This window comes from Microcaecilia unicolor, chromosome 10 (assembly GCF_901765095.1).
Source record: "Microcaecilia unicolor chromosome 10, aMicUni1.1, whole genome shotgun sequence".
NCBI classification, from domain to species: Eukaryota; Metazoa; Chordata; class Amphibia; order Gymnophiona; family Siphonopidae; genus Microcaecilia; species Microcaecilia unicolor.
This window is the reverse complement of record NC_044040.1, coordinates 90,246,315-90,263,445: the sequence shown is the minus strand read 5'-3', so window position 1 is coordinate 90,263,445 and position 17,131 is coordinate 90,246,315. Positions and strand designations below refer to the sequence as shown.

The 17,131-nt window shown below is 41.0% G+C and overlaps 1 protein-coding gene across 2 annotated transcripts in view; it reads right to left on the bottom strand.

Moving 5' to 3' along the window:
* The window catches only part of AGK (acylglycerol kinase), a 731,903-nt gene that overhangs the window by 225,630 nt on the left and 489,142 nt on the right, over window positions 1-17,131 (bottom strand). For both annotated transcript variants that reach the window (XM_030216389.1, XM_030216388.1), the window contains exon 9: window positions 11,814-11,883. In XM_030216389.1, the coding sequence (XP_030072249.1) occupies window positions 11,814-11,883 (70 nt within the window). The remainder of the gene's footprint in view (window positions 1-11,813; window positions 11,884-17,131) is intronic.

Genomic DNA, 17,131 nt, shown 5'->3' with positions numbered 1-17,131 from the left:
TATCTAAATTCACAGACATGTTCCTCAGACTGCTCATCCCCTAATCCCCTCATATGTGAGAGACTCAGCTCATATCATTATATATTGGAGGAATTGATATTGACAGATAATGGCATTATTTTAGTGACTCTCGATGTTGAATCACTATACACGAACATTCCGCAAGATGAGGCTTTAGTAGTAATTGAGAAAGCAATGACACATAGAAAAACTTTTAAAAGGATACCCACAGTGTTTATCATGCAATTAATCACGATAGCCCTCAAAGAAAATATTTTTGCCTTTGAGGATAGCTATTATAAACAGGTGAAAGGGACAGCCATAGGGGCAATGGTAGCCCCTTCGCTAGGTAATCTTCTTATGGCACATTCTGAAAAAATGCTATATACAAACAATCTATATCAAACACACATTATGTTATGGAAAAGATACATTGATGATATTCCGATGATATGGGAAGGTGCAGAGACTATTGAAAGAATTCTTTGAATGGCTAATTCAAGAGATAAGAATTTGAAGTTTCAAATGAATTATAATATAGAGAGGTACCCTTTTTGGACATTAAAATCCAACATATTGATGGTAGATTCTGTAAATAATTGCGTGTTCCCATACCAGGATTAATTACTCTGACCTCGAATCTGCTCAGATTGTTTTACACAGTCTAGGCAATAACAAGCTCCATAATCAGAAGGCCACCCGGGATTCAGTGGATATAGAGATATAGTTTATTCAGCATCTTACCAAAGGCAATACAGGCAATTAGGCATTCATATCTGGAACATGGTGGAGCAGCTCTCCGGGACACGCAGAAGGTGTTGTCAATCTTCTCTCTTCTGGCTTCTCCGACTATACCCTAGCAGACTTGCCTTATACCCTTAAGGCACAATTCATTCCTATGGAACCTCACTTTCTCACCAGAACTCCTTGGCCATTATCGGTTGATAATAATGACTTCATATGTTTCCAAAACTCTTAAGTATCAACAAATGATGTGACATCCTTCCAAGTTCCCTCCAACCCCCCTACTTGCACCTGACCCATTACTATCTTCCACTAGCTAAAACATCTTTGCTCATGACTTCTTGCTAGTGCCATTCCAGCTTCTATTTACAGCGCAGATTCCCCCTCCCCCTATCTGCTCTCAATTACCTCATTTCAGCATTTGCTGCAGTGAAATGTATATGTGTCAGAGGTGATCTTTGATTCTTAGAGGCCTAGCTCTTAGCCTGAGCCCTTGGCCTGTATTTCACTGAAAGCAAGTGACCGCATATTTCTACAATTCATGACAACACTATACTGAAAACAGACAGAAACAAATTACTCCAATTTGAGAGCTGTCATAGCCAACCACTTAAGAAAAATCTGCCTTATAGCCAACTCTTAAGGGTTAAGAAATTATGCTCAGATAATGTAGAACGCAAACAACAGATGAACATAATGGCAAATAGATTTGCACAAAGAGGGTACCCTAAGAAATATATAAGAGAAGGTTTGCTTAGAATGTCACAACATCTGAGATATGACCTTCTACACAATAAAAATAATACTAATATGGAGAAAGATAATAAAATTGTCTGTACATTATATTTCGATCATATGTCATCAGATTTTATCTAGATATTGAGGAAGCACTGGTCATTAATTAAAAATATTCCATTCTTTTCAAATAAAGAACTATTGATAGCATTTAAAAGATATAAGAATCTAAAAGACCTTTTGGCGCCTTTGGCGCCACCAGTGACAATAAGAGATGACCCTGTATGGGGGCATTATCAATGCCTTAATTCTATTTTTTGCTCTGTGAACTTAAAAAAAAAAATTCTTCATCCACCCTGGGACAGGAGAAAAATATGAATTAAAACAATATTCTAATTGTAAGACCCCACAGGTGATTTACACGGTTATCTGTCCCTGTGGACTCATCTATATTGGAAAAACGAAAAGGGCATTGAATAAAAGGATTGCAGAGCATAAAAGTGCCATAAAAAGAAATGAACCAGATAAACCCCTGGTGAAACACATGTATGCCCTTAAGCATTTGTTAGAAGATTTAACGTTTTTAGTACTGTTAAAAATCAGAACTTATTGGAGAGGAGGAGATACTGACAGACAACTTTTACAAGTAGAACAAAGATTAATATTCAGATTTAACATAGTAACATAGTAGATGACGGCAGAAAAAGTCCTGCACGGTCCATCCAGTCTGCCCAACAAGACAAACTCATATGTGCTACTTTTTGTGTATATCTTACCTTGATTTGTAACTGTCATTTTCAGGGCACAGACCGTACAAGTCTGCCCAGCACTATCCCCGCCTCCCAACCACCGGCTCTGTCACAGACCGTATAGTCTGCCCAGCACTATCCCCCGCCTCCCAAACACAGCCCCGCCTCCCACCACCAGCTCTGCCACCCAATCTCGGCTAAGCTCCTGAGGATCCATTTCTTCTGAACAGGATTCCTTTATGTTTATCCCACACGTTGAATTCCTTTACTGTTTTCCTCTCCACCACCTCCCGCGGGAGGGCATTCCAAGCACCCACCACTCTCTCTGTGAAAAAATACTTCCTGACATTTTTTTTCAGTCTGCCCCCCTTCAATCTCATTTCATGCCCTCTAGATCTGCCGCCCTCCCATCTCCGGAAAAGGTTCGTTTGCGGATTAATACCTTTCAAATATTTGAACTTCTGTATCATATCACCCCTGTTTCTCCTTTCCTCCAGAGTATACATGTTCAGGTCAGCAAGTCTCTCCTCATACATCTTGTAACGCAAATCCCATACCATCCTCATAGCTTTTCTTTGCACCGCTTCAATTCTTTTTACATTCTTAGCAAGATACGGCCTCCAAAACTGAACACAATACTCCAGGTGGGGCCCTCACCAATGATTTGTACAGGGGCATTAACACCTCTTTTCTTCTGCTGGTCATTCCCCTCTCTATACAGCCTAGCAACCTTCTACTTACGGCCACCGCCTTGTCACACTGTTTCGTCGCCTTCAGATCCTCAGATACTATCACCCCAAGATCCCTCTCCCCTCGGTACCTATTAGACTCTCACCACCTAACACATACGCTCTCGTGGATTTCTATTCCCTAAGTGCATCACTTTGCATTTCTTCGCATTGAATTTTTTATTGCCAAGCCTTAGACCAATCTTCTAGCATTCGCAGATCCTTTTTCATATTTTCTACTCCCTCCCGGGTGTCCACTCTGTTACAAATCTTAGTATCATCCGCAAAAAGGCAAACTTTACTTTGTAACCCTTTGGCAATGTCACTCACAAATATATTGAACAGAATCGGTCCCAGCACCGATCCCTGAGGCACTCCACTAGTCACCTTTCCCTCCGCGAGCGAATTCCATTCACCACCACCCTCTGGCGTCTGTCCGTCAACCAGTTCACCACTTCGGGTCCTATCTTCAGCCCGTCAAGTTTATTTAAGAGCTCCTGTGGGAACCGTGTCAAAAGCTTTGCTGAAATCTAGGTAGATTACATTTATAGCACATCCCTGATTTAATTCTCCAGTCACCCAGTCAAAGAATTCAATGTTGTTTTAATTCTCCAGTCACCCCAGTCAAAGAAAACCATGTTGTTTCGGATCTTGCAACTTATTTGCTTCCAGGAAATTCACTATCCTTTCCTCAGCATTCACTTCCATTACTTTCCAATAATCGAAGTAAGGCTTACCGGCCTGTAGTTTCCAGCTTCTTCCCTATCACCACTGTTTTTTTATTTAATACAGTTAAACCTTATGGTTGAATCAAGAAAATGACTATACAGTGTTTTTATAAATATATATATTTTTTCTCATGAGAATATTCAATATCATTGAAAACTATCTGAAATATTTTATTTTTTGATCATATCAGGATTTTTTTAAAAACTTTTATATATTTTTGATTTTATTTTCTATTTTTTATATGATTCTGATAATTAAAAAGTTCTTTGTACAAGTTTATTTTCATATTTTATTTTATTCATACAAATCTACTTTAGTCCTCCCAACATTATTTGGAGATATTTTGAATTTGAATTCTGATTTCAATACTTGATTCTTAAAGGCCACCAATGCACATTAAAACGATTTTTAGTCATATGTATTAAAAAGATTTTTTGCATATGTTAATATTGATGATAAGCAACGTGATTTCAGCAGAATTTGGGTTAGGTTGTATGAAACACTGTTGCTGTTGTATTTTTTTATTAGGTGCATTAAGCTGTTCTTTAGGTTACCGGTTCTAATGATGTTGTATAGCAATAAATATTAGACTCCAAGAATGATTTTGTTGTAACAAGAGCAGATACCACTAATGACTGAACAAAACTGGACAAGTCCATTGGTTGTTTAAACTAACGTCATAATAAGAGTAAAATGCCACTAGTGATTGAACAAAGCTGGACAAGTCATTGGTCGTTCGTTTAAACTAACGTCATGACATCACCACGTTGGTGTTGTAAAAAAATTGGTTATTTCAAATTGATGTTTTTTTTATATTCGAATCATTGTACGAGAGTTTCATAACGTGACATTTCGAACTACATCGTGGGTTTGTTATTTCATCAAGAGCCAAAAACAATGACGGTTTGGAAATTGACGACGAATGCCCCTATGACGTAATTAAGAGATATATAGCAAGAAACGCTACTCATACGGTAACGCTGTGTAACAGCAAAAAGAAGTGTTGGACGCTGAATTGCTATGTAATAGCAGTGAGTACTCGTTTGTATATAATGATCGATGAGATTTTAAGTAACAAAAACCCTTGCTACCTTTGAGTTAGCTCCATACTTTATGGCCAATAATGTAGTCAATATTCGATATTAGTTATGAATATGTGAAATTGACTTTGAAGTAAGTAAGTAAAGGTAATTGGTAGAGTGTAAGCTCCTTCGAGCAGGGACTGTCCTTCTTTGTTAAACTGTACAGCGCTGCGTAACCCTAGTAGCGCTCTAGAAATGTTAAGTAGTAGTAGTAGTAGTACAGAATTCAGGTCAGTTAGAAAAATAGCACAGTGTGGATTAGTAAGCATTAAATGGTAATACTATCTAAGAGTTATTACATGGAATATTGACATTCTGTATCTTGCATTTTAATGTAGTTTTTATGTATAAAATAATTAAAGAGGACACATATATACGTTTTGGAGTTAATAATGATTGCTATGGTGCTTATAGTGCCATTTCAGTTTGGTATTCTGTCTGTATTTTGATGTGGGACATAATGTTTATTTGATTTTTCATTTTTACATTTTGTAGGTTTTTATCACACATTTTCAAGGGGGGAATTTTTTAACACTCTTGTTTGTGGGGTATGTATATTATATACAAATATTATTTACACAAGCTTGGTAATTTGACTTATATATGTTGGACACATATTTATCCACCTCTCTCTATATATGTTTTGATTTTTAAATTTTAAATTATGGATTCATGTATTGATGTAGGTCACTGTGATTTAGATTATGATGATTTGTTATATTTTTTATATTTTAAGTAAATGTCAATATTATCATTTAAATAATTTTTAAATATGATTTGAGTATTGTATGATTATTTAATATGTATTACACAAAGTATCTAAACATGTTTTGACTTTTTATCTGTTTTTATATATGTAATTGGGACCGCTGGGACCGCTGCTTTTTAACATATTTATTAATGACCTAGAGACGGGAGTAACTAGTGAGGTAATTAAATTTGCTGATGACACAAAGTTATTCAAAGTTGTTAAATCGCGGGAGGATTGTGAATTACAAGAGGACCATACGAGACTGTGCGTCTAAATGGCAGATGATGTTTAATGTTAGCAAGTGCAAAGTGATGCATGTGGGAAAGAGGTACCCGAATTATAGCTACGTTATGCAAGGTTCCACGTTAGGAATCATTGACTAAGAAAGGTATCTAGGAGTCGTCGTCGATGATACGTTGAAACCTTCTGCTCAGTGTGCTGCTGCGGCTAAGAAAGCAAATAGAATGTTAGGTATTATTAGGAAAGGAATGGAAAACAAAAATGAAGACGTTATAATGCCTTTGTATAACTCCATGGTGTGACCGCACCTCAAATATTGTGTTCAATTCTGGTCACCACATCTCAAAAAGATATAGTGGAATTAGAAAAGGTACAGAGAAGAGCGACAAAAATGATAAAAGGGATGGGACGACTTCCCTATGAGGAAAAGCTAAAGCAGCTAGGGCTCTTCAGCTGGGAGAAAAGGCGGCTGAGAGGAGGCATGATCGAGGTCTATAAAATAATGAGTGGAGTGAAAACGGGTAGACGTGAAGCGTCTGTTTATGCTTTCCAAAAATACTAGGGCTTGGAGGCATGCGATGAAGCTACAATGTAGTAAATTTAAAAAGAATCAGAGAAAATGTTTCTTCACTCAACGTGTAATTGAACTCTGGAATTCGTTGCCAGAGAATGTGGTAAAGGCGGTTAGCTTAGCGGAGTTTTAAAAAGGTTTGGACGGCTTCCTAAAGGAAAAGTCCATAGACCATTACTAAATTGGACTTGGGGAAAATCCACTACTTCTGAGGTAAGTAGTATTTATTTTTATTTATTGCATTTGTATCCCACATTTTCCCATCTATTTGCAGGCTCAATGTGGCTACATTGTTCCGTAATGGCGATGGCCATTTCCGGAATGAGAAATACAAAGTGGTATAAAATGTTTTGTACTTTTTGGGGATCTTGCCAGGTATTTGTGACCTGGATTGGCCACTGTTGGAAACCGGATGCTGGGCTTGATGGACCTTTTGTCTGTCCCAGTATGGAAATACTTATGTACCCCAATGCTGTCTCTCCACCCCCCTCATTCATTCATCCCATCCTCTCTCTTCCCCCAGTTCAACAACTCCCTCTCCCACTCACCCATCTCCATGCTGTCCACTTTCTCACCCATTCCCTCTTGATTACTGCATGCATAATACTGTATATTGTGTGGCACAAAAACTTTATCTGTTGCTAAACACTGGAGGAACTCCTCAACAATGCAACCAGGAAACTAACATTATTCTCTCTTAATGAAGAACATGAATGGTAATCAGGACAATGAAATGCTAAGTTTATATTTAAAGAGACCTGAGTGAGCCCAGAAGCTACCATTTGTCCATAATTAAACCACAAGAAATAGGAAGCCTGCCAGAAATAAAAATTGTTAAATTCTGCTGAGGAGCCAGCACAAATCTCTTCCTCTTCCTGCTATGAAGCATGGTTCACTGATCAAAAGCTGTTTGAACCACATGGCATTTTCTACAGCAATGATTCTCAACCCTCTCCCAGAGGCAAACCAAGCCAATCAGGTTTTCAAAATTACAACAACACATGTGAGATAAATGTTGCATATGTACTCACTGCAGTAAACCTGAAAACCATACTGGCTCAGTGCACCTCTAGGAGAAAGTTCAGAAGCACTACCTACAGAATCCATGCAGTTCAAACAGCTGTTGCTCAGTGAGCTACATGGTGTTTACAAGAAGAAGAGAGAGGTGATAGCTTCATGGCAGGAAAAGTAACCACTATTCAATCCTATGAGCAAAACAGAGGAGGTGAAGGAGACAGAGGCAGGAGAGGTAACAAGAGTTTGGCGCATACCCACCAGCTTTCCTGTTATCACTATGGCACTCCTACTTTTTTCCCTTTTGGTGCACATATTCCTGGAGAAGAATGCATTGCCTAGAAGGCAGGCTTGCTTTTTGTTACCCCAAGGTGGACCTCATCTTCCTGGTAACCTTGCTCCTCCAATGCTTCACAGGAGCTACCAGATTGGAGGTGGGGCAGATCCATTATGTCCCTGAACATCTTTTCTAAATTCTTTACTGCCTACTTCATTCTCACGTCTGCCACTTAAGTAGAAGATGTGCTTAAAAAAAAAAAAAAATCACATGCAAATGAGCTGACGGATCTTTTCTGTGCAGCTCAGGCCAGGGCATTAGCATAGCACTCAATCAGTAAGTGTGGCTGCTATGCACATGCCCTGAATAACTCTCATACATGCACGCTTATAGCACAGAAGTTCCCTCCTATTTACTGCTGGTGTCCACTTCTCTTTCTCTTATGATTCACTGCCGACACCTCCAGTACCACCACACAGCGACTCTGCCCGGAACTCCCTACCAGTCCCGTAGCCTTTAGGCTCCCCAAGATACACTCTGTCCTCCAGCTCTGGTCAACCCATGAGCTGCTTCCTCTGACTGTCACAGCCTGTGCAAATCCAAAAACGAATACAGTAGGGAGCAGGACAGGGCACGAGAGAGAGGGGAGCAGGAGTCCTTCCTCTAGAGACCCCCCTCCCTTGGACAACCTCGGGAGATGTCTCAACCTCACCGCATGGAAATTCGAGGCGGGCAGCCAAGCAAGCATGTGTTCCCCTCAGGCCAGGATATGAGGTAGGGGGTGATATTAACACCTAAAGCCCCCGGCGCTGTGCTGAGGGTAGGTAAGACAACCGCCGGAAGCGGCAGAAGTGGGAGAGAGCTGCTTTCCTTCCCTGACAGAGCCTGCCGAGATCGCGAGCTGAGCCAAGCCCTACCCATGCTCAGGGGCAAGGAACACCAGACCTTCCACAGATCCATCCAGGGACCGGATCCTTACCATCCGTGACAGCTACGACAGCTCTGACCTCTACGCAAAAGTTAGGGACTGCTTCTGTGCATCACTCAGAAAACGACTGTGCATCACTTGGAATGCACATTTGAATGCTAAGCAGCTCTTTTGCCTATGATTTTCATGTGTTCTACCAGGAACACAAACAAGCTCCCTAAGCCTTTGTGCATGACTCCCTAAAGGACCGTACGTACTAAACCGGCTGGAGCCAGTGAAAAACGCACAGTGCTGCCTGGTGAGCTTTATAATCGGGCCCTTCATCTCTGATAACTAGGGGCTACTACACCAGACACCCATAAATAACCTCTTCATCACAGACCATCATACATGTGACATGCTGTGCAAAAGACCAGACAGCTCTCATTTTGCTGCTGGGCTGCTGTCTGCATATTTTTGTTTTAAATTACGGAAGGGAGGGGACTGACGCATATTGCTGAGCTCTGGGGAGTTTCCTTTTCTCTTATTAACGGATTTCTTCTTTAAATATGCCAAAGAGGAAGGGGAAAATTAGAGGAGGTTCCTCCTCAGCCTCTACTGACCCTACTCTGCGACAGATACCGAATCACAGCATTTGCAATGCCGATTACAACACGGGGTGCTCCAGCGGCTGGTGCAGAGAGGAGTCCCGGCCAGGAAAGTGAATTATCACTTAGCCCTCAAAGACCAACACAACAGTTTCAGAGGCAGAGAGCAGGCTGGGAGAACAACTCGCTAAACCGTCGGAAGTAGTGGCGGAGACTTGAGCTGAGGAGAAGCTCTCCCAAGCCAAGGCACTGCCTCTAATGGGAGATTCTCCCGAAAATTTAAACCTCTCGCTACCTCTAGAGAAGTTGGGCTTAGAGAGATCAAATACCTCTAAGACAGACTCTTAATCTCAAATTGTTTCCCAAGAATTTAACCTCAAAAAGCTTGATACATCATTAACCCCAAGTAAAAGAACTGGAGACTAAATGCTTCAGAATGCTGATGTGGTACACCGTAAATTAGAGAACTTGGAAAATGGGGCTTAGATCATTGAACTTCAGACTTTAAAATTTTCCTTCTATAAACTATACCCCAACAAGAGAACTATTTCAGAAGTTTTTAAAAGAAGTCTCCATTACTCTGAAATGCATTTCCTCCACTACAAAAGCTTTACTATTTGCCTACTCGAGAAATCAGATCATCAGTCCAATTGCCATTAAAAAATTACGGAAGGGAATGGGGATGTTTTACAAGTTCAGAGTTCTTTAAAGTGCTACACTGTCCGCCTTATTTTCGAAAGTGATGGCGCCCAGATTCGACCCAAATCGAAGATAGGCGCCCATCTCGCAAGGCGCACAAATCGTATAATCGAAGGCCGATTTTGGGGCTCTTCAACTGCACTCCGTCACGGGAATGAACAAGTTGACGGGGCGTGTCAGAGGCGGGGTGAAGGCGGGACTGGGGCGTGTGTTTATCGGCCGAGAGAGATGGGTGCCTTCGGCTGATATCGAAAAAACAAAGGCGTTTTTAGCGCAAATTTGGTGTCACTTTTTTTACCCTTTTTTTTCACGAACAAGTCCCAAAAAAAGTGCCCTAAATGACCAATGACCACCGAAGGGAATCGGGGATGACCACCCTGACTCTCCCAGTGATCACTAACCCCTCCCACCAAAAAAAACAACTTTAACAACTTGTTTCCGCCTGTATGCCAGCCTAAAATGCCATACCCAGCTCCATCACGCACGTATGCAAGTCCCTGGAGCAGTTGTTAGTGGGTGCAGTGGACCAGGCAGGCGGACCCAGGCCCATCCCCCCCTACCTATTACACTTGTGGTGGTAAATGGGAGCCCTCCCAACCGTCCCCAAAACCCACTGTACCCACATGTAGGTGCCCCCCTTCAGCCATAAGGGCTATGGTAATGGTGTAGAGTTGTGGGCAGTGGGTTTTGGGGGGGATTTGAGGGGCTCAGCAGCCACAGGGAAGGGAGGTATGGACTTGGGAGGGTATTGACTTCGTTTTTTTAATGTTACAAGTGCCCCCTAGGGTGCCCAGTTGGTGTCCCTGGCATGTGAGGTTGGACCAGTGCACTACGAATCCTGTCCCCTCCCATGACCAAATGCCTTGGATTTGTTCGTTTTTGAGCTGGGCGCCTTCGGTTTCCATTATCGCTGAAAAAAGAAACCGCCCAGCTCAAATCCGCACAACTCCAATGCATTGCCGGGCACAAACCGTATTATCGAAAAAAAAAAAGATGGGCGGCCATTTTTTTTCGAAATACGATCTGTCCCGCCCCTTCATGTACCCATCTCGGACATAGACGCCCATGGAGATGGGCGTTCGCGTTTCGATTATGCCCCTCTGTGTGATCTTAAGCATTATACTTGAAATTTATCAGTAAGGATTCAATACTAGTCTCTCAACAGTTTCATACTATTTGGCTTAATAGCCTTCTTCCTAATTCCCTAAGTTTCCTTTCCCTGTAGCCCAGATTTGGAATTTATTAGTAAGGATTCAACTAGAACTAGCTTCTTAAAAAAAAAAAAAGAACTAAGTAAGCCCCACTGGCTGAAATCCTAAAAACAACCAACACTCACAGCTCCTCTAAACAAAATTAGTTGTTTGTTTATCTACATTAAGTTCAACCTTATTCAATAATAAATATTTTGTTCCATCTTTCTGTTTGCAAACATGTGCACAGAAAATGCAAACATATTATATAAAATGATGGTCAAGCTATTTCTAGTTTTTGTAAGCCATTACTACTACTACTACTACTACTACTTATGCACTTATTCTATTCTCATGCTTTTTAAGATTATTATTTCCTGGTCCATTGGTTAGAGCAATGCTCATATATAAAAAACTGGAAGAACAGGTGGGAAAAATGCCTTTTTCAGTTGAAACTTCAGCAACTAAATTTGACTGAAAACTGGCACCTAACTTAGGGGCCTAATTTAGATTTTCAGCATGTTTTAATATCAGCTTTCTCGTCAACATACTCTGAAAAGCTACCCCACTCAAGAAAACAGTTTCGCTTACTCATCAGCAAAACAAATTATAACTCCCAGCTTTTACCTAGATAATGTTCTGCCCCTATAAACATTGCTGCTACTATCTACAGATCACTTAACACTTATTTCAGTCTGTGTCTTTTTATTGTTATCAGTTTTAACTTCTGGTGTCAGTCTGGTGCCCTTCATCAGCAAGTATTTCACTACTGAAAAAGGCCTAGTTTACCTTAATTTGTAGCACATCAAGTGGAATTGTTTCACCTTTGAGAATAGCCAAGGCAGCATCTGTGATCTGTCTGAAACAGAATGAAAAATAACAAATATAACAAAGGAACATCTTGTGCAGATTTTCTGAATTACAGAAATGATCTGAATCAAGTAACAATGTGACTGGGTGCATAAACTAAACATCCAGATCACTTCTAAGATCATATGTAAGTACTGCATAATGTAGATCTGCTAGAATGCTATGAGGGGGATAATCGAATGGGAACGCCCATCTCCATGACCGCCCATATCCGAGGACGGGAGCGCGAAGGGGCGAGACAGACCATATTATCGAAAAAGATGGGCGACCATCTTTTGTTTCGATAATACGGTTCCAAACCGCTAGAGCCACTTTACTGGTTTCTTTTGTTTTCCATCAAGATAGAGACTCAGTATTGAGACTGTACTATAAGACAGCAGACACCTCATTTATGGGTGAGAAGGTGCAAGTGTTTCCTGATGTATCCAAGTGGACGCAGTCTAGATGGAAAACGTTCTGGAATTACATTTTACAGACTTCTTTAGGAGCTTCCTTCCAACTTAGATTTCCTTGTAAATGTTTTGTGGTATATCAGAATGTTCAGTATATTTTCTATGAACCAGCTCAAGTCGAGATTTTTTCTGGAAGGGAATGGTGCTACTCTTTATTGATGCCCACCTTGTTAGGGGTAAGAGAGGTTGTTTGTTTTTTAACTCTTTTTTATTTTCCTTATCCATCTTCATCTGGATTTACTATCTCTTGGTTCCCCTTCTGAATGTGGACTAAGTTGAAAACATATTTCTTTTATGGAACAATAGATTCTATTTATCTTTGACTGTAATATGTACATTGTTCTGGATTATAAAAGTGTTTTCTTTTAAGTATTATTTAAAAATGCAAATAAAAAAAAGAAAAAAGAAATGCGAGTCTGATACACATATTGACATAGTCATACATAATCATGTACATGTCTAAGTCCATTCAGTGGCATGCACCAAACACAGTCTCATAAAAATACAGTATAATCAATCTCACTGTTCAAACTATTGGTACTTGAGGGTTCAATTGAAAAATGATAGGCTTCTTCCTGCAACAAGTTTTTTAAAATCTAAATCGCCTCTTCTCCAAGAAACAGAGAGCATCTTGAGTGCTAAAAATCTGAGGTCTGCAAAGCTATACTTGAAGGACAAACAATGACTCACAAGTGGTGCTGTTAATATCTGTCTTTTCGGTTTACTCTTGTGTTCCAGAATTCCGACATGTATCTTCCAGACTATCTTACTGACAATCACAATTACAATCAAATGGTTAATTGGATAACTTTTACCTGTATAGGATGAATGAAAACTTCCATATTTAATGAATAGGAATAGACTGAATATTGGTCACATTGATAGTGGCCCTTTCTCATTTGGATAGCAGAACAGGCTGGGTTCAAAGCAGAGGGAGCAATGATATCTTTAATGTTTTTATCCCTAGTATAGGCTACAGTAAGGGCTTTATTTTGAAGCACTCATGGCCCTCTAAATATGTCAATGGTATGTAGTATTTTCTTGATGTCTCTGGATAGCTCTGAGAAACTAAGGAACATAGGACATCTAGTGGCCTTTTTACCATTTTGAAAATCAATAAGTGATCTCTACTAGAACCTCTTGCTTTCACTAAGCTCTACTCTATATATGTCCCAGGATATTCTCTTTCCAAAAATCTCTTGACATTTCTTTTACCTGTACTTCGTATTCCTCAAAGCTACTACAGAGTCATCCAAGTCTCAAAAATTGAGAATATGGTAAATTCATTTTGAGACTTGTGGTATAACAGCTTTCATAATGCAAAAACGGATTTTTATCTGTTGGTTTTCTATATAGGTTGGTGCTAAAGCTGTGAACATTTTTCTTAATGAGAATATCAAGGAATAGAATACAATCAGGCTTATTTTCGAAAGAGAAGGGCGCCCATCTTCCGACAGAAATCAGGAGATGGGCGTCCTTCTCTCAGAGTCGCCCAAGTCAGCATAATCGAAAGTCGATTTTGGGCTTCCTCAACTGCTTCCCGCCGCGAGGACAACCAAAGTTCAAGGGGGCGTGTTTGCACCGTAGCGAAGGCAGGACTGGGGCGTGATTAGGAGATGGGCGTCTTCAGCTGATAATGGAAAAAAGAAGGACGTCCCTGACGAGCACTTGTCCAACTTTACTTGGTCCATTTTTTCTTGCGACCAAGTCGTGAAAAGGTGTGTAAACTGACCAGATGATCAGAGGAGGGAATCAGGGATCACCTCCCCTTACTCCCCTAGTGGTCACCAACACACTCCCACCCTAAAAAAATAACTTAAAACATTTTTTTGCCAGCCTCAAATGTCATACCCAGCTCCATGACAGCAGTATGCAGGTCCCTGGAGCAGTTTTAGTGGGTACTGCAGTGCACTTCAGGCAGGCAGGCCCAGGCCCATCTCGCCCCCCCCCCCCCCACCTGTTACACTTGTGGTGGTAATGTGAGCCCTCCAAAACCACCACAAACCCACTGTACCCACATGTACGTGCCCCCCTTCACCCCTTAGGGCTATGGTAGTGTGTACAGTTGGGGGGGGAGGGGTTGGGGGGCTCAGCACCCAAGGTAAGGGAGCTATGCACCTGGGAGCAATTTGTGAAGTCCACTGCAGTGCTCCCTAGGGTGCCCGGTTGCTGTCCTGGCGTGTCAGGGGGACCAGTGCACTACGAATTCTGGCTCCTCCCACGACCAAAGGGCTTGCATTTGGTCGTTTTTGAGATGGGCATCCTCGGTTTCCATTATGGCCAAAAACCGGGGATGACCATCTCTAAGGTCGACCATCTCTAAGGTCGACCTAAATGTTGAGATTTGGGCGTCCCCGACCATATTATCTAAACGAAATATGGACGCCCATCTTGTTTCGATAATACGGGTTTCACCGCCCCTTCGCCGGGACGTCCTTAGAGATGGGCGCCCTTAGAGATGGTTGCCCCTGTTCGATTATGCCCCTCCACAAGAGTCAAATTGCATACAAAATTTTAAGTTGGACTCTTTGGTTCTTAGCCATTCATGAAACTGATGTAGTCTGTCTGTACTGCACGTCCATAGCATAAAAACAAAAATATATCTCCGCCACATTCCGATTTTGTCTTGAAAGGAATGCGTTTCAAGGTATTTCTTTTCAAACTGTGCCACATATAAGTTAGCTATGTCAGAAGCCATAGTGGCTCCCATCACAGTACCCTTAATCTGCTGAAAGAACTCTCCTTAGAAGCAGAAATAATTCCTTTTTAAGGCCATGCCAGCTAATTCAATTAAAAAAAATGTCAGACCCCTTAAGTTAGAGGATTTGTTACATAAATTTTATTTTTATTTTATTTATTGCATTTGTATCCCACATTTTCCCACCTTTCGGTAGGTGGAGTGGAGAAGTAGCCTAGTGGTTAGTGCAGTGGACTTTGATCCTGGGGAACTGAGTTCGATTCCCACTGCAGCTCCTTGTGACTCTGGGCAAGTCACTTAACCCTCCATTGCCCCTGGTTCAAAATAAGTACCTGAATATATGTAAACCGCTTTGAATGTAGTTGCAAAAACCTCAGAAAGGCGGTATATTGTCCCATTTCCCTTTCCCTTCAATGTGGCTTACATAGTACAAGAGAGACGATACAGAATTTCAGTTTGGTGATGTCCATCACTTAATACAAATGATCAGTAGTAGCGTAGACTGCATTAACATAACAGATAGGGAGAATAGGGGGTATTTGCAGGAGTGAGGTATGCATCGTAGTTTTTCATTTATGAGGTTGTTTCGTGTAATTTTTCGAGGTTAAGAGGTTATGACAACGTAGAAGGAAGGAACTTTCCGAAAAGGTGTGTTTTTAGGTTTTTCCAGCAGTTTAGGTAGTTGTCCATGAGTTTCAGGTCTTCTGGCAATGAGTTCCAAAATTGGGTGCCTATGAAGGAGAAGCTGGCGGTGTATGACGATTTGTATTTTAGGCCTTTGAATCTGGGATAGTGGAGGGTCAGGTATGATCTTGTTGTTTTTATCAAGTTTCTTATTGGTAGATCAATTAGTGTGGTCATGTAGTCCGGTGCAAGGCCGTAGATAATTCTGTGTACGATTGAGCATATCTTGAAAGTTATTCGTGCATTAATTGGTAGCCAGTGTAAGCTTTGTAGTAGGGATTTCGCACTTTTGAAGCATGATTTTCCATAGATAAGTCTGGCTGCTGTGTTTTGTGCTGTCTGTAGTTTTCTTATGATTTGGTCTTTGCAACCCGTGTAGATTCCATTGCAGTAGTCTACGTGGGCCAGCACCATTGTTTAGATCATGTTGTGGAATATGTTCCTAGGGAAGTAAAGTTTTATGCATTTGAGTTTCCACATTGTGTGGAAACATTTTCTTTGTTGTGTTCTTAGCTTGGTTTTCGAGTGTTAGGTTGCGGTCTATTGTTACACCTAGAAATTTCAGGTTATCTGAGATTGGAAGAGATGAACCTAGGGCATTGATGGCAGTGGGGCATTCCATGTTATATTGGGAAGAGAGAATGAGACATTGAGTTTTGCTCTGTTGAGTTTTAATTTGAATGCCGCTGCCCATGATTCCATGATGTTCATGCTGTTTGTTATTTCCTTGATAATTTCTGTGGAGTCATGTTTGAAGGGAAGGTAGATTCTGATGTCAACCCCATATAGAAATGGGTTGAGGCCTTGTTTGGCTAATGATTTGGCAAAGTGGGGTCATCATAAGGTTGAATAATATGGGTGAGAGTGGTGAACCCTGTGGTACTCTGCATTCTGCTTTCCATGGTGGGGAGATATCTGTGTTTGATTTAACTTGGTAGGTCCTGGAGGTCAGAAATCCCTTAATCCAGGTAAGTACTTTTCCTGTGATTTCTATCTTGTCTAGGATTTTCAACAGTGTGTGGTGGTCAACCATGTCAAATGCACTCGATAGGTCAAACTGGAGTAGGAGGATGTTTTTGCCCATTGCTATTTCCTGCTTGAATCTGGAAAGGAGTGTGACTAGTACTGTTTCTGTACTATGGTGATGCCTGAAGCCCGATTGAGATTCTTGCAGTATGGTGAATTTAGTAAGGTATTCTGTTAGTTGATTAGCTACTATGCTTTCCTAGGGGTACGGATGCAATCGGCCTGTAATTTGTGATTTCTTCTACTTTTTCTTGGTGTCTTTTGGGAGGGGTGTTAGTAGAATGTTTCCTTGTCTAGTGGGAATAGGCCTTCTTGGAGCATGTAATTAAGGTGGGCTGTGAGTTTGAGGAAGAACTCTTTAGGGGGGGGGGTCTTTC